The sequence below is a fragment of the Myotis nattereri genome, assembly GCF_964212035.1.
Source record: "Myotis nattereri genome assembly, chromosome: 2".
NCBI lineage: Eukaryota > Metazoa > Chordata > Mammalia > Chiroptera > Vespertilionidae > Myotis > Myotis nattereri.
This window is the reverse complement of record NC_138076.1, coordinates 138,986,897-139,013,224: the sequence shown is the minus strand read 5'-3', so window position 1 is coordinate 139,013,224 and position 26,328 is coordinate 138,986,897. Positions and strand designations below refer to the sequence as shown.

Genomic DNA, 26,328 nt, shown 5'->3' with positions numbered 1-26,328 from the left:
CTCCACGAGGGTAATTTTTCCATAAGCCACTTCCTTACTCTTCACCTGTCTGGCCTATTTCACTAGCACAAGTTGTGAAGAGGTCTGCCTACCTTCTTTTAAGGTATATGTGTCTAACTCATGACTCTGATATCATAAAGTTTACAACACAGAGCTTGGTTGTAAGAACAAAAAGAAAAACTCAAACATTTCTACCAAGTGAATCAATGACATAGATGGAGGGAAACTTGCATAGCATTTTAGATATGTCACATACCCCCTTTAATTTTCAAAACTGACTTTTCTTCTTTTAAAAGCAAAAGTAGATTTTCCCCCTGCCCTTAAAAAGGATTTAATATTCTCTCATTTTGAAAGACAGCCACAATATTATTCCTAAATGACCCTTGTATAAAGAGAAATCTTAATGGGTTAGTTGACATTTGATTGTAAAGATGATAGTTCCAAAGGAAAAGAAATTGGTTACAAAAATAGAAATTAGTTTATAAAGTTAATAGTAAAAACACATTTATGAAAACATGAACCTCTGTTAGTTGTTAAGCTTTGTTGATGAAAACATGACTGCATCACATTGAGTTTCTTAAGGTTAGCCCCAGATTCAAAGCCAATGGCAACTGTTGGACTTTTTATGAACATTTACCTGAGATGTTTATAAATCTGATATTTAGTGCTATGTAGACAGCCTAGATTGTAAGTCAGATGCTCAGACTAACATTGTTCTCTGATTTTAATCTTTGTTCAATGCCTGTTCACAATTTTTTGCTCCGTAGGAGACAGTTCCTTTGGCTCCAGGTCGTGACCTTGATTGGGATGAAGAGATGGCAAAAGCACAGTCACACGATTGTGTTCCTGTTCTTTCGGAACATCCACTATATATTCTTTACACATCTGGAACAACAGGTTTGCCGAAGGTATTCACTCTCTTAGGGATAAGTATACAGTGGCAGAGTTCTTTTGCACAGAAAATATTTGTTTACTAGCTGACAATGCTTGCAGACTATACCTTGAGGTTTAGACTTAGGTACTTTATAGTTTAAAGAAATGTTGTATTTAAAAACAGAAAAATCCTATATAATAAAAGGTTAATATGCAAATTGTCCCCTCAACCAGGAGTTTGACTAGGGGGCGGGCTGGCCGGACCCTACCTGTGCATGAATTAGTGCACTGGGCCTCTAGTATGAATTATATTTAAGGTCAAGGATTCTGTCCCAATTTTTTCCAAACTCTTCAGTTATATCAGCAATATATAATTGCTTAAGCTATTAACATTAATAGGGGTTTGACTGAATAGCAATTGGTTTAATAGAATTTTATAAAAATATAGTTTCAGTGAACTATTTTTTAAATTTAGGTATAACTTTTATACAGTATGGGATTGATTTTTGATCTAAGGGAGTGTAATTCTTTGTTATAAATACAAGTGCAAGAATTGGTCTAGAGAGTTTGAACAACAAGCAATTTATCCTGAGTATTGAACCCTTTGATTTTTAGTACTGAAGACACTCAGAATTTTTAAATCTGCTTACTGTGAAAGGTGTCTTCACAAAACAAAGTTAAAAGCATCAATATTTATGAAGATGTCAGATAACAAATTCCACTTCTGCCTAGTATTGCCAAACAATACTGTTTCTTTATACAACCTCATAACGGCTTGCAATATCATCTTTCTATTCATCTTTATTAGAGGGTTCAACATTCATTGAGTCATAGAATTTTAGTGGGGTAAGGGATGTTCACAATTGCTCATATCTGAGAATACAGTGGCCTTTTGGTTAATATTAGTTCTCTATAGCATCAGAGTTATAAAAACATAAATGGCTAATAATCTTAAAAAAGGGAAATTAAGATGTTCCATATAAACTCACTTGCTGTGAATAAGATAACAGTTGGTAGGGGAATATAATCTTGCTGAGGAGAGAGACCATGTTTTATGACATTTTAGTCTATCATTGTGTGCTTTGTGTGTAGTTGGTGCTTATAAATGTCTGTTGAGTGCATAAATAAATAAATAAAGGCATACACATAAAGTTATTTGTGTCTTGTAGAATCAAAGCCTTAGCATTCTTTTGGAAAACAACTTTGGTCATTAGAAAAATAAATATTTGTTATACTGAAGACTCTTAAGGCTTGTTCAAGTGATCTGCTGGACCAAATCCTTACCCTCCACTTTTTGCAATTTTACATTATGTGCCAGTCACATAGAGTCCAACTGAACGCTTGGCTGTAAAACAAAGGCAAGTTTTAATCTAATATAAAATTTTCAACATGAAAGGAACCCCCTGACCTTGAAAACCTAACCAAAAACAAAATAAAAATAAACAGAAAGTCATTTTAGCTCCTTAAAAGCCACAGGAGGGTGTGTGCAGAAGGCAGCCGATGGATGATTCTCTCTTATCATTGATGTTTCTAATACTCTCTCTCCTTCTACCTTCCTCTCTCTGAAACAATAGGAACATATTTTTTAAAAATAAATAAAATAAAAGCCTGAAGAAATCTTATAAGAGCATTTGTATCACCTCACTATTTTAAATTAGTCTGAAACTCACTGTGGCCTGCATGGGGATCTTTGTGGGAGGATCCCAAGAAGAACTTAGAAACTCAAAATGGACTCATCCAGTGTATTAGAAAGAAAGGAAAACAATATAGAGAGCATTACATAACACGTGGTAGCTCTGGGTCAAGAATTTCTCTTCTAGATTTCTAGATGCTCAAACTGAAAATCATTTGAAGTTCTAATTATTCTCATTTATCCTATTGTGCCATAATGAAGATAGTCTGTTTCAGTGATTAGCAAAGGCTTTAATTGTTTGGTGATCTTTAGTCACATTGAATTTAACACAATTCAATATACATTCATTGAGTTTTCATTCTGGACTCAGAGAGATAAAAATATGAGTAAACCACAGCCCCTTCAGTCTAGTGGGGTTGAAAAATATATATACACACAGATAATGCAAGATAAACTGTATTTTTTTAAAAGAACTACATTTATTTTTTTAGAGAAAGAGGGAGTGAGAGAGAGAGAAACATCAATTTGTTATTCCACTTATTTATACATTCACTAGAGGCCCGGTGCACGAAATTCTTGCACTGGGGAGTGTGTGTGGCGGGGTACCTCAGCCCAGCCTGCACCCGTTCGCAGTCTGGGAATCCTCGGGGGATGTCCGAATGACAGCCTAAGTTGTCAGTTGGACATCCTTAGCGCTGCCGCGGAAGAGGGAGAAGCTCCTGCCACTGCAGCTGAGCTCGCCAGCCGTGAGCCTTCTGGCTAAGCAGCGCTTCCCCAGTAGGAGGGCACTGACCACCAGGGGACAGCTCCTGCATTGAGCACCTGCCCCCTGGTGGTCAGTGTGCGTGATAGCAACCGGTCGTTCCACCGTTCAGTCAATTTGCATATTAGCCTATTATTATATAGGATTTGTTAATTCTTGTATGTGCCCTGACCAGGGATCAAACTCACCACCTGGGCATATTGGGACGATACTCTGACCAACTGAGCTACTCAGCCAGAGCTGAATGGTGCTCTTGCTCTGAGAGGACAATGCTGTTTCTTTCCAATAAAAGATGAAATTCAATGGTATCTGAAAGATTACCTTCAATTTATTCATCAAATATTATTGAACACACACATAGGTGTTTGACTCTCCTTTTAGAAGTTTATATTCTCTAACTGGGACACAGGCACTAAACAAAGAGCTCTGCAATATAAGTATTATGAAGAAAAATAAAGTGGGGTAAGGGGCCAGAGTGATGGAGAAGTGGGAGTACATTTCTATCAGAGAAAGCTCTTGATGAGGTGACACTGGAAGGATGAATAGAACTTCAGAGAGTGACATCACAGCGAGGAGGGCATCCCAGGCAGAGTGGACCAGCAGAAGCAAAGGCAGGAGTGTGTAAGGGAGCTTTCAGGATGGATAGTGCCGGCAGTGCAAGGGAAGAAGAAATGGCTAGATATATAGGTGAGAGCCAAGCACCCTAAGTAAGAAGGGTTCATATTCTGTATGTAAGGAATGGAGGGCACTAATATTTTTTAAGCAGGAGAAAAAACATGAAGGAAGGTAATCCTTGCAACATTTTATTGGAAATATAAGCACATATAAACAACAGAGGCAAAGAAATTCCAGGTTGTTTTATTAGATCCTAAACTAATAGGACTAATTTTGTTAGGTCCTAAACTTTAGGACTTTACTTAGGACAGCTCACTTAATAAGGAGGGATCAAATTTGGTTCAAGTATAGGACTGGTGCAGAGGAGAAGTCCAAGACTTTGAACCTGAGAACATGGGATAACTTTTGAACATTTCCTGAGCTAGAAACACAGGAGAATGGATTAGGGCTGGAGAGGGTTTGTTGTTGTTGTTTTTTAACATATTGAGTGCGATGTGTCATTTTTAACATGAAGATGCCTAGTCAATAGTTGGAGGTGAAGATCTGAGTCTAAGAAATACATCTGAGTTTGTAGATAGACCCTTGTGGGTCACCAGTATGAAGTCTGGTGTTTACATCATGGGAGTAGGTAGATTTTGGAAAGTCGGATGTGTAGGATGGCAAGAGAAAATAATCATCTCTCAAGATCACTCAGAAATACTTCTCTCATCTCTTTAATGAACTTTAGAATTTCAAATGCCTTGAGATTATACATTGCCAAAAAATCATTTCTTAAAGATAAATGTCACATGATCTTGATCATTTATGGAATATAATGAACAACATAAACTGATGAACAAAAACAGATCCAGAGACAGAGAAGCATTGATCAGACTGTCAAACCTCAGAGGAAAGGGAGGGGAGGGTGGGATTAAGGGGGAGAAATCAACCAAAGGACTTGTATGCATGCATATAAGCCTAACCAATGGACACCGACAACAGGGGGGTGAGGGCATGAGTGGGGGTGTGGAGGGCAATGAGGGGGTAAGGACACATATGTAATACCTTAATCAATAAAAATAATCATTTCTTTTTTTTATAAAGTTTTTTTTTTATATTTTATTGATTTTTTACAGAGAGGAAGGGAGAGGGATAGAGAGTCAGAAACATCGATGAGAGAGAAACATCGATCAGCTGCCTCCTGCACACTCCCTACTGGGGATGTGCCCGCAACCAAGGTACATGCCCTTGACTGGAATCGAACCTGGGACCCTTGAGTCTGCAGGCTGATGCTCTATCCACTGAGCCAAACTGGTTAGGGCAAAAAAAAAAATCATTTATTAAATGATCTCTTACTCCTGCAGTTAGCTCCCAGCATCCTTTTTCTTCTTACGATTCTCACTTCATTTTTGGTATGTATAATCAGGATTAATGGGATCTGAAAATTTAATATTTGGGTTCTCAATAGAAGTACAGGAAAGATGAGCCCACATTCATTATGCAGCATTTAGATATAAGTTTTATGTCATCATTTAGTTTGATTTCTCAATCTTTAATCTTCACAAGGAAAAATAATGTTAGCCCATAAAAATATTCTGCTTAAAAATGCTCATTTCTCCTAGGCACATATAAGATACACATAAGACAGTCTGTTCTTTGGTTAGAATTTGCAGTTATATTTAGGGCATATTTGCATCTCTGCATCTGCCAGCCCTGGATTTGTCAGGTTGTTCTATGACAGGTTAATCTGTTAGCTGCTGTGAATATTCCGGCAGCCACAGCAGAGCTGCTTTGCATACATCTCAGTCTTGTGGGCCTCTATTTTGTTTGGTTTGGTTGCCAGCATTCAAGATACTTCAAAGAGCTTCATGATAGAAGAATTCCTCATCTGGATGGGGTGCCTTTTGGGAAGTGAGAGATTTAGCGACAGTCATATTTATCTTCTTTTTGCTTGATATCACAGAGGGATAGTGAAACCTATTCTATACACTACCTCCCCCCGCAAAAAAAAAAAAAAAAAGTGAAAAATAAGTTCAGTGCCAAAGGAGAACAGGGGAAAAGAAACCAAAAGGAGAAGCTTGAAAGGAAGGCATGCCAGGAAGGTGTAGATAAGGGCTTTCTCCCTGATGTGCATTTACACAGCTTATGTCACTTTATTCCTGCACCTTAAGGGACTTATTCATATTCCCGACCCCCCCCCCCCAAAAAAAAAGAAAAATTAAAAAGTCAAATATAAAAGCAGTGGGAGGAACTAAGATGGTGGCATAGATAAACACCGGGAAATTGCCGCTTCCCACAACAATTGAAAAAAACCACAAAGGACAGAGCAGACATCATCCAGAACAACAGGAAGCCTGGCTGAGTGTAAATTCTACAACTAGAAGGAAAGAAAAGCACGCTGAGAGCCAGAGGAGCTGCGGAGGTGAAGTGCAGAGGTACTGCGGCGGCTCGCGCGCGCGGAAAGGGGGTGGCACCTGAGGACGCGGCTGTTCTTTTTGAATCACAAGCTCCTGACTGCTCTGAACTCCGGTTCCGGGAAGTCTCTGGGGACCCAGGACTCATACGGGGAGAAGCTGGACTGTCGGGCAGTGGGCGAACTTGAGTGCGGCTTTCCCTCAGAGGTGCTTGCAGCAATTATCGGGTCACTGAGACACGCGACTCCTTAGGAGAATCAGCCATAGCTGCTTTCTCCGCCCTTTGACTCCCTGAGACCCCGCCCCACCAGGCTGCGGCAGAGGCTTTTGCATGTGAATGTACCTAACTGCAGTCCAGCCAGGCAGACCCTGGAACTTCCAAGAGAAGGCCCAAGGCCCCGCAGCGGCTTGCATTGCTTCACAGCTGAGCCTCTTCGTGGCTCCTGCTGTGTGGCCTCAGGCAGAGGCTGAATTAGCACCTCCTTAGATCCAGGAGCCACTGTACCCAGTGGTCAGAGGGGGACCATCCAGATCGCAACTCCTCAGATCCATAAGGGACACACTCAGGGAGCAGACTCAGTGAGCACCAAAGCCCCACTGAAGCAAGTCTTGCCCCAGAAGGGTGTCTTCAGCACAGAAGTTCTCCCACTTCAGACACAGCTGATTCTCACAGCCAATTGGACTGGAGGTCAATTCCTCCCAGTGATCCTACAACAACCAAGGCACCAAGAGTGCACCAAGAGTGTCCACCCCAGGTAACTGGGGAGGCTGAGCCACTGGGCCCTACAGGACACCTGGAGCACAGGGCCACTCTATCAACACAGGGAAGCAGCCAAAATGCGGAGACAAAGAAACAGGTCACAAATGGCAGAAATGGAGGAAAGCAAACGACTGGATATAGAGTTCAAGGCCACGTTTATAAGGTTTTTCAAGAATTTTATGGAAACCGCCAATAAATTTAATGAATCCCTCAATAAGTATAGTGAGACCATGGAGGACATGAAAAAGGACCAACTAGAAATTAAGCATACACTGACTGAAATAAAGAATAATTTACAGAGATCCAACAGCAGACAAGAGGATCCCAAGAATCAAGTCAAAGATTTGAAATACAAAGAAACAAAAAATACCCAACCGAAAAAGAAAAAAGAAAAGGGATTCCAAAAATATGAAGATAGTGTAAGGAACCTCTGGGACAACTTCAAGCGTACCAACATCAGAATTATAGGGGTACCAGAAGGAGAGAGAGGGCAAGATATTAAAAACCTTTTTGAAGAAATAATGACAGAAAACTTCCCCTACCTGGTGAAAGAAACAGACTTACAAGTCCAGGAAGCGCAGAGAACCCCAAACAAAAGGAATCCAAAGAGGACCACACCAAGACACATCATAATTAAAATGCCAAGAGCAAAAGATAAAGAGAGAATCTTAAAAGCAGCAAGAGAAAGACAGTCAGTTACCTACAAAGGAGTACCCATACAACTGTCAGCTGATTTCTCAACAGAAACCATGCAAGCCAGAAGAGAGTGGCAAGAAATATTCAAAGTGATGAGTAGCAAGAACCTGCAACCAAGATTACTTTATCCAGCAAAGCTATCATTCAGAATAGAAGGTCAGATAAAGAGCTTCACAGATAAGAAAAAGCTAAAGGAGTTCATCACCACCAAACCAGCATTATATGAAATGCTGAAAGGTATTCTTTAAGAAGAGGAAGAAGAAAAAGGAACTCTTACCATTTGCCACAGCATGGATGGAACTGGAGAGCGGATAAATACCACAGGATCTCACTCATTTGTGGAATATAATGAACAACATAAACTGATGAACAAGGACTGATCCAGAGACGGAGAGGCATTGATTGGACTGTGGGGCCTTGGAGGGAAGGTAGGGGAGGGTAGGGGTAAGGGGTAAAGATCAACCAAAGGACTTATATGCAAGCATATAGGCCTAACCAATGGACACGGACAACGGGGGGGCGGGGGGTGAGGGCATGATCGGGGGGGGGGGGGGTAGAGGGTAACGTGGGGACAAGGACACATATGTAATATCTTAATCAATAAAAAATATATTAAAAAATATAAAAGCAGTGAAGTTTGTTATCTGTGTTACAGTTCTTGTAGTTAAAATGCTGGACTTGTTACACCGTTCGTTGCCTATTACCTCACAGTTGTTCAGATCAACAAAAATGTCTACTGCTCATAGAGGCAGCATCAGAGCTTGTAGCAAGAGATTTTATGTTTGATGGAATTTCCTAAATGGAACCATTCCATTTCTACTGATATGCTTCACTAAGTTCTACAAGTTTCAAAGGTTTCCCCTGATCCAAGAAGAGTATTTTTAAGGAGATTTTTCATACATGGGCTCATTCAATTAACGTACAGTCATTTAGTCTGTGGACAAACGTATTGAAGTGCTATTCTATGCCAGACTGTGCTGAAAGGCAAAGGCTTCACCTCGCAGCACCAGCCTGGGGGAGACCCAGCGCGGGTCGGGCTGTCAGGGCTCGGAGGAGGTGTGCAGGCCATGGGGCCCTGGAAGAGGATGGGACGCGGTTACTGTGGGATCCTGGACAACGTCCAGCAGAGGTGGCAGCACTTTTGCAAGGGCTTTAAGGGCTTGTGTGATGAACTAGGAGCTAACCAAGTTCAGAAGAGGGGTGGGGGTGGGGACTTACCCTAGGAAGAGGGAATATCATCTGCCTAGCCATTATAAGAAAAGAATAATGTTGATGTGTTGGATTTTTGTAAGTTATCAGAACCATACCTTTTTTCTTCTCAATTTTCTGACTTCAACCATTGCTTAGTGATGGGTTTTCTTTCTTCAGGCAAAATATTTCTTCTTTCTTTATTTTGTTTTCCAACTTGTCAGGCTGAAATTAATATATATGAAATGGATATAAACATGCATAAGTAAAACATGTAAACACACAATACGTATAGATAGATACACACATTTACATATATGTGTGTGTGAATAAATATATATATCTCATGTGTGTAAACATGTCCATTTTCCTTGTATAAGCCTTTGTCACAGAGTTGGGTGGCAGAGGGGCTCAATTTAGGAAGCAAAGTTTTGTCACATATTCCAGAATTCTCTTACCTGAGTATTTGAAGATTTTCCTCTTATTTTTATAGATCAATTTAAAAACATGTTGCCGAAACCGGTTTGGCTCAGTGGATAGAGCATCAGCCTGCGGACTCAAGGGTTCCGGGTTCGATTCCGGTCAAGGGCATGTACCTGGGTTGCGGGCACATCCCCAGTGGGAGATGTGCAAGGAGGCAGCTGATCGATGTTTCTCTCTCATCGATGTTTCTAACTCTCTATCTCTCTCCCTTCCTCTCTGTAAAAAATCAATAAAATATATTTAAAAAAATAAAAATAAAAAAAATTAAAATAAAAACATGTTTAGGATGAAGAATTTCAAGCTCTTATTCTTATCAAACACCTCAGTCTCCCTTCCTCTTCTGCAACAACCCATATTGTTCTTACTATTTTAACTTGCAACAACCAAAACTGCATAACACTTGATATTTACCTGGTTTCTGTGTTACTTTATCGGTCCTGTTTATGATGATTTGTGGCTGTCCTTGTCTTCAAAGACAGCTCATTAAGCTGGGCATCGCACGGAGTCATCTGTGACAATTCTCTGGTCCCATTCCTGGGTAATTAATGGTTAGCCTTTCATTTTATTTGTACAGATTGAATTTTTAAAAATGCCCTTCTATTGAAAGTGGGTTTTATGATTTTGTGCTCTTTTCTTTTCTTTTTTTTAAAGAGCACATTCTCATTGTTTTCTTTCCTGTTTCTGAGGTAGAATTCATTTTTATGTCTTTATTTGTGGAATGGAGTGTTATTCCCACCTGGCTGTCTTTCAAGTTCTGCAGAAGACTAAGTATAATGGCCAATTCCACAGAAAACAGAGCAGTACATTGGCAGGTTACAGAGCTTTTCTGAGAATATATTAGGTCATCTACTGTCTTTACTTTTAAGGAATATAGAGTGTAAGTACATAAAAAAGTAATAACAGGGACTCAAAAGGGTAAAATGCAGTGTGCTTATGTTTCAGGGTTAAGCATTGGTATTAAATAAGTATTTTTACCTCATACTCAGGTTTCAAATATATGTTCAGATTCCATTTTTAGTTTTTGATCAATTTGGTGTACTTAGGATATGATGATTTTTTAAAAATATAATTTATGTGTTTTCAAAGGCTCAACAAGATTTCTCTTTTGCATTTTAATTATCATTACCTGGAAAGTAGGATTATAAACAAGAAATAAAAAATACTTTCTTTTTAGTCACATGTTAATAGCAACATTATAATGAACTCTTTTTTAACATAATCTTTTAATTTTTTTAACTTTCAAATGTCTTGTAAAAGATCTACATGGAGAATATGAAATGATGCAGTTCTTTTTTTCTGCGCCATATTAAATACTTAGAAAATTGCAAACTATTATCTGAATATTTTGGAGGCAATACCAAATTTCAGATCTAAAGTCTAAATTAATGAATGGCAAAGTGATGCTTGATGAAAATTATTTCACTCATCCTTTAACAAAATAAAAATAAGTGGATATCAAAGACCAATAAAAAACAAATATGGGTTTTCTCTCTCCTTTAGCTCCATTTTAATTGTTTTTTAATGAGAACCTTTGAAGGTAATCTAATTATTTTGACATTTCTGCCTTTTGGGTGGGCTTAGCACAGGGAGAAATAAAAATCAATAATTGCTAGAACTAAGGAAATAATTTTGTTAATAAGATTTTAGCTTTTATGATTTAAAATTTTTGCTTTTACAATTTTAAATGCTTTACCATGCATGATCTCATTTTTAAGCCTCACTTTTTTGGGGTCAAATGAATTAAATATCTACCATCTTACAGGCAGAGCAGCATTGGTAAATATACTTTAAAAAGTAATCACTTGAGAGAGAAATAGAAATTTTGTAACCTATCCTTTAAGTTATCTTCTCAACTTCCCAAATGAATTGCTACTTATTTATGTCATCCCAAGCCTTTAATTCCTTTTTATCACTTCCGGTTGATTTACCTTACCCTCTGTATTACATAATCTAAAATTTGACCCATTATAATATTTTTAGTTATTGATAAAAATGAGCTCTGAATGCAGAGACAGGAGGTGTAGAGAAAATTCTAAAACATTTTGAGTGAAATCATTATTGACATTATCACTGTCTACTGTAATGTATGAATAACATATTTTCTATGAAAAAGTTCACTTTTTTCTCCACAAAATGAATACAGATTTTTAGAAAAGAGCATTTGCAAGTTGATTACCTTCAAATTCATCAAGCTAGTAAACCAGAGGAAACGACCTTCTCAGTAGGACAAAGGAATTAGCAAAATACATGAAAGATAATACAGAATAAATTGGGGAAAGAGCTGCACAGTTTACATGGGGAGATGCTTAGGATTTCTCATTCTCCCAAGGTGATCAAGAGAGCCAGCTGCATGCTAACTATGGCATACAGCCCCAAAAGTAGCTGTCAAATGTCAACAAAGTGATATTTGCTAAGAGACCAGGTGTTGCTGCTGGTAGATAAAACGTGTTCCACAGCTTGGTACCTATGTTTTATTAGTGGTACCCGAGGAGAGCAGAAATTTTAGTAACTGACAGAAAGTCAATTCCTTTTGTATTCCACTCATTTATGTATGTGTGTTACAGTCGCAGAACTATGCCAGAGAGGTGCAATTAGGTACGCTAGGACCACATGTGCCCTTTGGGTAAAATAATTATTTTCTGCACAGAGTAATTATTATTGCTCTACTAAAAATGCTTCATAATGCATTTGAGTGAAATATTGAATATTTCTTAGCAAGCATTCAACTTCCTGCTCGAAATATTAATATCAGGTCTTTTTTTTGAGCCATTGATGATTAATCTTTATAGTGAAGGAATAAACAAAATTGATTATTAAATTTACCATCAGTTCTTATTTATCATGAGACTTTGCTCAGTTTTCAAGTATGACTCTGTATAGAAGTTGCGTATGTTCAGTGTTGTGAATAGCTGCTAGGAACTGGTTCAATCCCTCCTGTTGCCCAAAATGTAATATAAGGCAAATCTGTCAGCCTTAGATCCAACCCACCAGGGTTGATTCCTCAGAGTTTCAGAATTCATCACTAAAGAATTGCTCAGCTCAGTACTGGGTTAGCATGATCCCCAGTTCAGCATTGTAATGAGGCTCTGGTTAGAATATGTCTTTTTTTCTTCTAAGCATACTAAAATTTAATAATATTAGGGGCTAGACATCCTATTATAGTCTTTATGCTAGACACACAGCTACCTTTGGTCTTTCTGTGTACTTAATTTTGAGTTTCCATTTTTGTTCTGGAAATATATCTGAAAATGTAATGTTGTTAATTTACGTTACCACTAGAATACATTTTTTATTGCATGTGATTCTGTGAAATCATAAGTTTTTCTTTAGAAGGTCAAGAATGATGTGTGAGAATGGATTCTGCAATTGAACTGATGTGGACAATTTATCCTGTGCTTATTATTGGAGGAGCCAAAGAAGTAATGACTCAGATACAATTATATAAAAGTAGCTTATGAAAGATGAAATACTTTAAACAGAAACTTTTTTTAGGTAGATCCTAGGAAGACAGAGACTCTTGTAACACATTATTAATTTTAGTTTTATATTTTCTCTCATTTAGGGTGTGGTTAGGCCCACTGGGGGGTACGCTGTAATGCTAAACTGGACAATGTCTTCTATCTATGGACTTCAACCTGGAGAGGTAATCATGGATGTCAATTCACTTTACATGACATTTCTCTGATTAAGATACATGCGTTTTATTATGGTTTTTGTTTTTAGGTGTGGTGGGCAGCTTCTGACTTAGGCTGGGTTGTTGGACATTCCTATATCTGTTATGGACCTCTTCTTCATGGGAACACAACAGTTTTATATGAGGTAATAAAATGAAAATAATGCAACATATGCATAATATTATTTTACTGAACCATTTTGGCATGTAGTTCTATGTAAGAGTAGAAACATTAGAATTGGGACAAGGGACATTTTTATTTGTGGAACAATGCCATAAAAAATTATATTCTGAAAAACATACACTAAAACTTGATGCCTATCACTAATAGATTTCTAGAAAATATTATATTAATACCGATCTTAGAATCTTAGTAAAGAAAATAGTTATCATTAAGCAAGCAGCAAAGATTCACCTTTTTGTTCTTAAAGGATTAATGGGTTTCCAAATGTATGATGTCTTGATTTTAGGTAGATGTTTTCACTGGTTTCTGATGATGGATACACAAACATGGAAGAAAACCATAGGCTGACCAGATTTATAGCTAAATAAATTTTTGCTTTAAGATTCTGTTGCATGGATTAATGTCACCCAGGAATAAGATTTCTGTGTGTATACAAGAAAATTTTGATTTTGCTCATATGCTCATTATGTTTGATTTTATCTATGCCTTTTATGAATACTTAAAACACATATTTAGAGTTGTAGGAGGCCGAAATTTAGAGGAATAGAAAAATGGTAGTTTACTAAATCAGTGTTGAAAGTGAAATTGGACTTTTGGTACAAAAAGCACAAAATAGGAAAATATGGAAATCTTTAGTTTATTTTTATTTTTATTTTTTTATATATATTTTCTTGATTTTTTGCAGAGAGGAAGGGAGAGAGACAGAGAGTTAGAAACATTGATGAGAGAGAGAAACATCGATCAGCTGCCTCCTGCACATTTCCTACTGGGGATGTGCCCACAACCCAGGTACATGCCCTTGACCAGAATCGAACCTGGGATCTTTCAGTCCGCAGGCCGATGCTCTATCCACTGAGCCAAACCAGTTTCAGCTATTTTATTTTTATATTAAAAATAATTGCAGAGATGAAGTATTGGAAACTTGAGTTGGTTGCAGTTTATGTGGTTAAGTGCCTGTGCAATATAATTGTCCATAATTCAAACAAAAGCATTTGGTAGTATTGCTTTAAAAAATGCCATGCTAGTATATAATGTTATGATCTTATTTAATTCTTTCACATTTGGAAACTTGTGTTCAGGTTAATGGGGAGGAGAAAAAATAATTAACTTATTAGAAAGCATCTGGAGCCCTAGCCAGAGTAGTTCAGTGATTAGAGCATCAGCTGAAGTATGGAAGAGACACGGGTTCAAGTCCTTGTCAAGGGCACATAACTGGTTGCAGGTTTGATCACCTGTGGGGTGTGTGCAGGAGACAACCAATCGATGTGTCTCTCTCACATCAATCTCTGTCTCTCTCCATTCCCCCTCCCTTCCACTCTCTCTCCCGCTCAAAAAAAAAAAAATCAATGGAAAAAATATTCTTGGGTGAGGATTAACAAAACAGAACAGAACAAACAAAAAGGCATCTGGAAGATGGGGACTGGGATGAAAATAATGTCATATGAGAAAGAAATGAAGGAATCGTGAAATGTCGGTTTGAAATATATTTACTCTCTCTCTCTCTCTATATATATATGTTCAGTATCTTTTGATATTTAAAGAATTGCTATATATAGTGGAAGTAGTGTAGTAATTCAGAGTTGCAGGGCCAATATTTTGGGAATAATTAGACATAAAATTAATTGTCTAGTAGTAGAAGAGTCAACTTCTTAAATAAAAGGTTCTCTTTTATATAAAGTCTCTCAATATCAGACGAGGAATGTGGAGAAGGGAATTTTATACGTGGGATGTGGATAATAGTATGAAATCAAGCCAACCTTCAAATCCTGCAATGCAATGATTCTGAAAAAAATTAGAGGCTATTCTCTATATTTGTGGAATTCTTCCAGTCACCATTTGAAGATATTAGTGTTCCTTCATTTTTACCTGGCTGGTTTTCTCTCTAAATGGTTGGGATATTAAGTCAGATTTTGACCCATTAAACCATCTCTAAAAGGGTCATGGTTGTTTGTCTTTATCTAGAATGATGTGCTCAAGAACAGTGTAGATGCTCTATAAATACTTGATTTTGCAGAAGAGTGAATGAAGTAAGCTACATTTTAAAAACTTTTCCCTTCACTTAAGGTGTTTTTCCTATGACTTGTAAACATACCAAATTCTCTGTAATCACAAAACTAAGCCTTTTAGACAATTTCCCATTTCTAGCTTGCCTATCTTTATTTTCTTCTGCACTAAGATCCTTGAAAAAAAAACTCTACCCACACTGTCTGAACATATTCTTCATTCCATGGGAGTCCAAGTTCTGTCCACATCACTTCATAGAAGCTGCTGTAGCAGAAGCCAACAGTGACTTCATAAGTCAAAGGGCCTCTTTGATCTGATTTTATTTTCCTCTCAGTGGCATCACCCTGACAGTTCCTTGCAGGTAATTCTCTCTCCACTCTTGTGCTCCATGCCCTTCTCTGTTGTTCATGCTGTATCTTTTGCCTGACATGACTTTCCCTATGATTTTTTCATATCTGTTAATTCCTACTAACCTTGAAGACTCTGCTTATATGTTATCTCTCCAGAGGTTCCTCTCACAGTCTTTGGCTGTACTCAGTGCCTCGCTCTATGGCTCTGTTGTCCATTGAGCATATGTCTGTCACTGAGATGACCACATTGTACTGAAACTATATCTGTCTAAACCCTGTATAGTGTGAAAACCTCAAAAAATAGTCTCTTGGCACAATGCATAGCATGCCTACAAGCACTCAATAAATGCTGTGGAACCAAACTGAACTCTACTCTTTCTAACTTTTGACAGTGTGTCTCCTTTTGCTGTCTTGGTTTCTCTTACATTGATCGTTAATATTGGGGTTTAGTGGGGTCTTGTTCTTTCTCTAGTTTCTTGAGGTGTAAAATTTTGTTTATTTAATATCTTTTTTTTTAATGTCAGCATTTATCACTATAAACTTTCCTCGTATAATTGCTTTTCTTGCATTCCCTAATTTTGATGTCGTGTTTTCATTTTTATCTGTCTTGAGATACTGTAAAATTTTTTCATGTGATTTCTTTTTTAACCCAATCATTATTAAAAAGTGTTTTGTTTAGTTTTCATATACTTATACATTTTTCTGTTTTCTTACTATTACTGATTTATAGTTTCATTCCACTGTGGACAGAAAAGATACTTGGAATTATTCCTATTTTCTTAAATTTAAGACTTGTTTTGTGACCTAACATGTAAGCTGTTCTGAAAATGTTTCATATGCTCTTGATAAGAATGTGTATTTTTCTGCTGTTGGGTAGAAATATGTTGGCCAAAAGGTACAAATTTTTAGTTATTTACTGTGAATAGATTCTGGAGATATAATGTACAGTAATGTGGTATAGTTAACGATAATGTAGTATATACTTGAAATTTGCTAAGAGGGTAGATTATAAGTGTTCTCACCATAAAAAAATTAAAAGAATGGTAACTATGTGAGGTAGTGACTATATTAATTAGCTTGATTGCAGTGATTATTTCACAGTGTACACATGTATCTAAACATCAAGTAGTACAGCTCAAATACAGCCAGTTTTTATTTGTTCATTATACTTAAGTAAAACTTGGGGACAATGATGTAAAACTGCTCATATATCAAATGACACAAAAATATATTTTATCTTAAATATTAAAAAAAGAAACCAGTGTACTTTTTTGGGCTAAGTTATTAGTTAGAGTGGAATATTAGTTATTTGTCACCTTAAATCTAGCTTGGCATTACATCATAAACTGGTTGGCATACTTGATCTTGATATGGCAAATGTCATGTTTGTGTGATAACATTCTCTTTGAAAGTTTTTAAGGAATGGAAGTTTGCTCTTATTTTACATTTGTTTACATTTAACAAATTGTTAACTTTAAGCAGCAAACTACTTCAATGACTCTTCAGAGTATGCTCACTAGAGTAGCCAAGGCAGATGGTTGTCTGTTAATCCTATACAATAAAAGGCTAATATGCAAATTGTCCCCTCCACTGGGAGTTTGACGGGGACCTGGAGGCAGGGCCCCACCCATGCACGAATTCGTGCACTGGGCCTCTGGTAATTCAATAATTAATTTTGAAGGTGTGTACTACATCTGCCTACTCGGGCAATAAATTAGTTAGAGGGAGTAGAGGACGTAAGATTCTGAACTGTGGTGTGGGAGCATAGTCCCTTGTCTGGAAATGTGAATATCTGTGTTATTTGTCTTGCTCTGCCTTTATTTGCCTATATAACCTTAGGCCAATTAACTCAACCTCATCTAGAATCAATTTCTTCATCATTAAAATAGAAGGTGGACACATGTTCTCCCAGTTCTGTACTTCTGTGACTCTGCTCCAAGTCCATTGTATTTCTTTTTCTAGAATCAGTATATGATTTGATAGCATGTTTTAATGTTTATGACTCTGGAATTTATTCCAATTTATATTCATAGTGTGTGAAGCTTACTCTTCAAATGCATTTAGTGAAGAAATGTTTCATTCTAAATTAGTGAAAAATTTTAGTGTTTGAGAGGAAGCATAGCAGTTAAGACTTCCATACAATGATTCCTGAAATGTCTACAAATTGTTTGGCCTCAGACAAGTTACTTAACTGCTCTCAGCCTCAGTTTCCTCCTGTATAAATATTGATATTAATTGTACTTTTCTTATATGGCATTAAATTGGTGAATCCATGAAAAGGCCTTAGAATAGTTGCCAGGATATAATAATACAACAAATGCTATTATGAGCTACTGTTGTTATTTAGAAATATGAATTTATTCTTTCCCAGAATAGAATTATACAATATAAACACCAACCTTCATTCCCATGTGAGCCCGTCACTGTAATGTTTGAATTTTCAGATATTCGACATTTCTTCTTTCAGTCTGGTTGTCCTCACCACTTGAAAAAGTCATCACAGCACTACAGTAGCTCCCCTTGGAGCCCATTAATTCTCTCTAAGCACTTGCAAAGGAATAAGCACACAGGGATGTGTTGATCCTGCTACCAACAACTTTGAAGAATGAGAGGCAGATGTGGAAAATAACCCAGTTGTCTCTCCCTTCAAGAGTCTGTTCTTTTAGAGTAGAACTTGTGAGAGAAATGAGTGGCCTTGAAGTCTTTCATCTGTGAATAATGCATTTCATGGTTTACCATTACCCATACATTTATAAGCTTTCATTTTCATTTTTTGATGGGCTTTGCCATTACTAATTTTAATATATATATATATATATATATATATATATATATATATATTTTCAGGATATTAAGTTTGATAATCTCTTATTGAATGTTCTTTTCCTGAATTCATAGGAGGAAGGAAGAGTTTAGATAATCTTGTCTTTTTTCTCTTTATGAATGATTACTGTGAAAATTAGCTCTACTCTCTCCTTTATTTGTATAGGAATCAAATAAGATAATGTATGTTAAATGAGTTTGAAGTCTTCAAAGAAATATGATATATATGTATATTATATATAGTAAAATATAACAGCATCACTTATACACACATATTTTACACATATTTTCAAAATATTGGTAACTATTACCACTGTATATTCACGCACAGAACTTTAAACCTTCTCCACGTTTGAACATTTCATATTTCAAATGCTGAGGATAAGAACTACTTCCAGATTGTTTTTGTACTGAACAGTCTTGTGGAATTATCCCCAGTGGATCTTGAATGCATACGTCATCTACTTCTGTCAATGCTGCACTGGACCCTTAGTCTTCGCGAAGCCATCCTATAGTGTATTTTCCTCACATGGACCCTCCGAATGCTTGGCCCCTTCCAGCGTTCATTTTAACAATATAATGTTACCTGTATTTATTGTAGTTATCTTCTTTTTATAAGAACTTTGCCATCTCACTTATGTTAATCTGTTTTGTCTAACTTGATTATCCCTGTTTCGGGGAGAGAGATTAGCTTCTTTCAGGCAGAGGGACATGGTACTTCATTATAAGACTAGTAGCCACAGTGTTGCTAACTAGTGCACTCAGTAGGCACACATGATAATCCTTTCTTTTCCCCGTCATGTAATGGAAAACGATAGTCTTTTAATGTAGTATATCACCAATGTCCTTTTCTGTATCTATGGAATGAAAAAAGAACGATGATTCGGTTTTTCCTCTGATTCAGGCCATATAATGTGATTTTCTCAACTGGGAAAGATTGTAAAGCTGATGCCAGCACCTTTTAGATTTCTCTCTCACTCGACCAAGTTGTACAAAGATACTTATTGTTTAGTTTATTTTTCTCTATGTGCGCCTGTGTTTTATGTTGGTGCAAGCAAGTTCAGCTATTGTCATAGCTCCATCAACAATATTTATTGGTGCCTATTGTAGCTCAACATCTTGCTAGGGGCTGATAGGGAGACAGAATAAAAATCGGGTGCACTCCTTGCACTGAAAATCCAGACAATATATTTAAAGAGGATAATATAGAGGACAGAAAGCAAACAAATCAAGACTAAATTTTTTTTTACTTTATGTAAAATATATGAAAAAAATGTTCAGAAACTATAATGAGCCATGGCTTGTGATAAATACTCTATTTAATTCTTGTACCTGTTTGGATGCAGTTTTCTGATGCTAGAACTAAATGAGGATCAAAGAAATTAAATAAGTTGCTTTAGGTCACATAGCTTGTAAATGGCAGAGTTGGGATGCCTCTCTGACTCAAAAATACATCCACCAGTCCCTTAAGGGAAGCTTATGGACGATAATAGACAGAGAAAACTATGGAAAAGACCATACAAATCATAATAGTAGCTACTATTGATTGAATGTTGGGTAATAGGAACTCTTCTAAGCACTTATATACAAGGCCTTAATTAATTTTCTCTCTACAAACCCATGGGGCAAATATCTTGAGCCCCTATTTACAGCAGAAACGGAGGATCAAAGACAGTAAATAACCAGATGGAGCTAGGGTTTGAAACAAGGTTTTCTGGCTCCAAGGTCAGCGCCCCCTTGCTACGTTTTAAAGACGAACAATTGGGAAGCTGTTAAGTGCAAACTGCATGGCCAGAACCAGTGGTCTGAACATTAAGAAGGCAGGATGACAGGGATTCGGGTGGATATTACAAGAAAGAAGTAAACGACGTTGAACATAGCTGTGATGTCTTCAGTTAGGACAACGTACATAATGGCAGTTATCAACTGAAATACTGCAGTAGAGCCACGACTGTTGTGCTGGGAAATGGTACTTTCGAGTTTGGTAATGTTGAGTTTAAAGGTGCTACTCAGACATGTGCATGCTGCTGGGAACCAGGTTTGAAGCTCAGAAAAACATTCAGAATTAGAGATGTAGAAAAGTTAATCATTCAGTCCCTAAGGTGATGAAGATCCTCAGAGAGGTGAAGATTTAGAAAGGGGCATGATGTAAATTGAGAATGAAAAATTGGAGAGGCTGTAGGAGAATCAGAAAAGCAAGGTGTCCTGAAGACCCGTGGAGGGGAGGTTTTTCAGAAGATAAGGCCTCAGCAATCTGAGTGAGAGAGGTCTGGCCAGGCAGCAGCTGAAGAGAGCTTTGGAGAGTAGGTGTCATTAACCACCTTTATGCGAGCAAATTTATAGGAAGGTTTATTGTGTTTATTTTGTTTTGCTTTTTAACATGGGGATGTATGTGCATGTTTCAGGGCTTTTTTATGTAAAGGATTCAGTGGTATGGAGGAGCCAGGCTTTGTACAACCTCAGGTCGAATTGCAGTGTACATACATATGGAATAGCCACCCTTTATTTTCTGGGAAGAAATCTGGAAGTGTAAGAAAGCAAGACGCCATTTAATTTCTCTGCTTACAGCAAAGTCTCACTATTCACCATAAATAAAACAAAACACAACACACCTTAATTGGTCCCTCTAGTGCAGAACAGCAGAGTGATTGTACATCAGCATGGAGGAATTCAGAGATGAAAGCTAGAATTCACAAGCCACCAGCTCTCCTAGCGATAAATGCTCCCTCTGACTGTTGAGAATGGTAAATATGTCAGAGTCTCTAATTAGCACAGTACTGGTCCTTCAGGATTACCAGTTCCAGAGCGCTGCTTCGTTTGCCTGGCATCAATACTTCAGAGTTAAGCATCTTTTTAGTGAGACAGATAGACTCTTATGACCTAGGTGGAAGCAATGGCCTGTTCACTGGCTGTACATGGCTAACTCAGAGCTGGGAGAAGGCAGGGGAAGAACCAAACCAAAAGGGATAGATAAATTTTTCAAAACATTATCAAGGTAGAATTGACAAAATATTGTAGGATATTTAAGGTGTATATTGTGATGATTTTAAACACATGTAAATTGTGACAGCATTGCTCCTACCTCGTTAATTAAAACATCAATAGCCTCATTTATTTATGTGTGTTTATTTTTGGTGAGAATATTTAAGTTCTACTCTTGAAAGTTTTAATTATACAATACAAATCTTATAGCTGAAAGTTTGTACAAAAGGATGGTACTGTCCTCACTTTAGAACAGTGGTTCTCAACCTGTGAGTCGCGACCCCTTTCACAGGGGTCGCCTAAGACCATCCTGCATATCAGATATTTACATTATGATTCATAACAGTAGCAACATCACAGTTATGAAGTAGCAATGACAATAATTTTATGGTTGGGTCACAACATGAGGAACTGTATTTAAAGGGCCAGAAGGTTGAGAACCACTGCCTTAGAACATGCTTTTTTTAGAGTTCTAAAAAAAGACCAGGTGTGTTTTTAATCCTGCTACAAAAGTTTTATGTCAAAATTTGAGAAACCACAAGTAACTTTGACTCCAAGCTGTAGATTAATGGAAATCATGGGGTTATTAATAAAGTAAGTGATTTTTTGCTCAAAGGTGTAGCTCTAGTGTTTTTTAATCTTTGTTTTGCTAAGTTGCTATATTCTACTACTGTCCTGTGTTGAAAGTGTAACCTCATTGGGAATTATGTGAGAAGTCAAGACATTACCTGGTTTTTTAACTCAGGACTTATCATTTGTAGAAAATTGTAAGTGCATGTTAATTTCAAGATATTTGGTAACTGGCTTGTTTTCAGTGCTTTGTAACATCCTACTAACCACATTATAAATATGGGCAATTGATTGTCTATGAACCTCTGATGTAAAAATTTCATGATTTATAACAGCTGAAAGCTTATAACCTCTGCTTTGCCACTGGAGGGATTGCTTTTTGCCTTTGTTTTCCGGGCAGCCACCAACAGGGTAGACTCTAGGTTAGGGGAAGGAAATAAAAGCAAATGGTAAGGACATAGATTTGAGTTTTGAAGGATTTTTAAATTACTTTCACCTTTTAGGCATATTGCTGCTTTTGGTGTGTATGTTGTTTGTTAAAAATCCCCATAATTTTAGAATTAACTCATTTTAAATTTGAATAGTATTTGGGCTCCTGCCCCTTACTGAATACAAATTCTGAAATTAGCGTCATTTTTCCTCTCCGGCAGTTCAGCATAATTAGTGTGTTACTGGTTACTTTAAAAAAGCATTGTAAAGGGATGATATTGCCTATCTGTGTGTGTGTGTGTGTGTGTGTGTGTGTGTGTGTGTATCGGAGCCTGTGTATGTGCAGGAGGGCGGGAGAGAAGATTGTTCAATAAAATCAGTAAGTTATGGAGTCACTTTCATTTAGAGCTCATAATGAAAGTGGCTTACAGGCTTTGCTTCATTTTTCTAAAGCTCTAGAGGTGATAGTTGTTGAGAACGTATGAGTCCTATATTTATTACTTTATTCCTTCCCTTTATTAGACACAAGTAGTTTGTACCATCTGCTATGTAATTTTTAATAATATTATGTCACACAAACACCCATTATTACCAGAATATAAGTCCCATTAGAGCAGAGCCTTACCTAGTTTGTTCATAAAATTATTCCCAGCATTTAGAACAGTGCCTAGCCATAGTAGGTGCTCAATAAATATTTATTAAGTGAATAAATATATTAGCACTACCTAATTTAGTATGACTTGTTTTTATGTGGATCATGGTTCTGATGCAAGAGATTGCTTAGTGCTGCATAGTATTACTTGAAGTGTTTACATCATTCAGAACCTAATGTTTGTATTAATCCGCAGCTGTTTTGGGGAACAGTAAGTTCTTTACTATATCATAATATGTTTTACTTAAGATTTGATATCAAATGGAAATTCATAAGAAAATAAAAGTTTAAAATATATAAGTAGTAAAGCAATTCTAAAATAAGGAAACATCATATTCCTTATGATGTTCAAATGATCTTGAATAATCTGGGAATGGACAATAAAATGCAAATACCTGAACCTATTGAGATCAACTAAAAACATTATAAACTTTTATGTATCCATCCTTCAGTATCCTAATAGTAATGGTATGTTATCTGATTTTTATACTGGGTAAATATAATATTAGTGAAAATTTGGCACAGCGTCAGAATTGCAACAATCATTATAATTCTATATTATTTATAAAAGTATGGTAATGTTTCTAATATTTTTAATGCTTTAATCATTATTATCTTTAGACATAATTAATTAAAGGCATTGTAAACTACATCAAATTGTGCCCTTTATGTAGGTAGTCATTATGGGATAGCATGTTCATTATGATGCTCATATCATCTTTTAGTAAGTATATTATTGTCGCATGAACTTCGATTGGATATAAAATATCTTTCTTCACTAGAGGTCAAACTACTTTAAAATATTATCTCAGTGCTTTTAGCTTATTGAGGAAATATTAGATCAGTGATTTATTCTGATTTAGCAAGCAAGAAAATGGCAAGTCAATTGCATAAGGTCAGCTGACAAATCATTTCTTATGGGGTTAATATCAAGTTTCTCAAAGTCACAATCTACTGCACAAGGAGCTGATCAGTGCCTAAGATCAAAGAAGTAAAAGTCAAATGTTTACCTTGTTTGGTTAGAAAGAATAAAGTTGCTGACTCATTTTTAGATTGCTGTGCTTAAGGCTTCAAAATGTGTTAGTCAAATTATGTACATGAGTTGCCAGATTATATACTGTGTCAATCTGTTGATCTGTATGAGGTGGTAATAAAATAAAATGAAATCAAGTTTTTTGGGATAGCTGGGATAATAAAAAATAAATTTCTAGTTGCAATAATACTTTCTTTTGTATTAAGAGAGTCCAGCCTGTATGATTCAGTGGTTGAGCTTTGACCTAAGAACTAGGAAGTCATGGTTCGATTCCCGATCAGGGCACATGCCTGGGTTGTGGGCTCGATCCTCAGTAGTGGGCATGCACGAGGCAGCTGATCAATGATTCTCTCTCATCATTGATGTTTCTATCTTTCTCTCCCTTTCCCTTCCTCTCTGAAATCAATAAAAATATATTTTAAAAAAGGAGCAAGAAAAAAAGCAATAGGACATAAGGAAGTCCTAAAGTGTTTTTTTTAAAAAAATTAATGTAATTTTCATTAAAGAATAATAAAATCAACAATGAAAAAAATAAAAGTAAAATCGAAATCGTGCCCCATCAAAGGTCCAATTAGAAGTGGATAGTAAATCTGTATTATTGAACGGTTATGGTCTGCCTTATATTATTATCTTTCATTTATTATTCTCTGTGGGGAGATCTCTAAGTTTACTGCCAGCAAATTCTTCTCTCCTTTATCTTAGTTCAGTGTTTCCCCAGTGTGTTTTCCAGACCATCAGATCCTTGGGGTGCTCAGATGGGACATGTGGTCAAAGAAGTTTAAGGAATGGTATATATATAACATATATTAACATTCCAGGCACGTTGATTTAGAAACAGAAAAAGCAGCACAGATGAGAATGGACTGAAGAATAATAGGTGTGGTAGAGCCAAGATAGATTTTTGTGGGTCATTTCAGTTTTTTTTTTTTAAATATATTTTATTGATTTTTTACAGAGAGGAAGGGAGAGAAATAGAGAGTTAGAAACATCGATGAGAGAGAAACATCGATCAGCTGCCTCCTGCACACTCCCTACTGGAGATGTGCCTGCAACCAAGGTACATGCCCTTGACCGGAATCGAACCCGGGACCTTTCAGTCTGCAGGCCGACGCTCTATCCACTGAGCCAAACTGGTTACGGCCATTTCAGCTTTTTACAGAATTATTTATTTGTTTAAATGACATGCTCATTTTCCACTTTGCAGAAACATCAATTAAAAATGCTTTATGTTCTTTTTAATTGCACAGTTTGTCATAATTGTTAGATTTTTATGCATGAATTTTGATTGAACGTGTATAATGTCATTTAGAGGCTGTGGGAAACATGCATTTTGGGATGTCTTGTTGGATTTAAAAAAAATTCATAGAATTTGCTATCCTTGGAGTGAGACATTTAATTGGAAAGGTCATTGCTCAGAAATCACTGTGATTCCAGATTTTTCTCTTTTCTCAGATATTTTAAGATTTACTATTGTCGCTTGTAATAGTGATCATGAAAAAAAGATAAGTTAGCAATGTATTTCTCATTCAGCCTACCATGCAAAACCATCTATTTAATTTCTTATAAAATAGTTTGAATTACAAAACTTGAGAAAAGAAACATCGGAGTTTGAAAAGCTTTTAGGTTGTTGTAATGGAACAACCTCTCTGATGCCCGGGCATTTGGTTTGTTTTATTTATGATAGAACATGGGAATGTTTTACAAGTAAGACTTGCTGAGAGTCCCAGTTTATTAACGTGTCTGTGTTAAATGTGTGTTGACCCGTCAATGAAATATGAGGCATTTTACCCAGTGACATTTTAAACGAATCTCATTGTAGGGGAAGCCTGTGGGAACACCAGATGCTGGCGCTTATTTCCGCGTGCTGGCGGAGCATGGAGTAGCTGCCTTGTTTACAGCGCCCACTGCAATTAGAGCAATCCGTCAACAGGACCCTGGGGCAGCCTTGGGGAAGCAGTACTCGCTAACAAGGTGAATGGGATGCACAAGGCAAATTACATCAAAAACCGCAATCTGAATGAATAACTGAACGTTTTATTTTTTCTGGCACTGTAGTATCTTATGGAGAGAGCCCAACGATTCTGAATGATAGCAAGAATGACTCTTCTAAACATATCTTTGAAATACTTGGAATTATCTTAATTACACCATGGATATTTTTAAATACCACATTATGCTTATGTCAGTTCAAATATTACCCAAATATTTTTAAAACTACGCTGCT

The 26,328-nt window shown here is 36.8% G+C and overlaps 1 protein-coding gene across 1 annotated transcript in view; it reads left to right on the top strand.

Annotated features, from left to right (window-relative positions):
• ACSS3 (acyl-CoA synthetase short chain family member 3) overlaps positions 1 to 26,328 on the top strand; it is a 151,329-nt gene that overhangs the window by 62,021 nt on the left and 62,980 nt on the right. The window contains exons 5-8 of the mRNA XM_081084176.1: positions 768 to 908; positions 12,967 to 13,047; positions 13,128 to 13,223; positions 25,924 to 26,075. Coding sequence (XP_080940302.1) covers positions 768 to 908; positions 12,967 to 13,047; positions 13,128 to 13,223; positions 25,924 to 26,075 — 470 coding nt within the window. The remainder of the gene's footprint in view (positions 1 to 767; positions 909 to 12,966; positions 13,048 to 13,127; positions 13,224 to 25,923; positions 26,076 to 26,328) is intronic.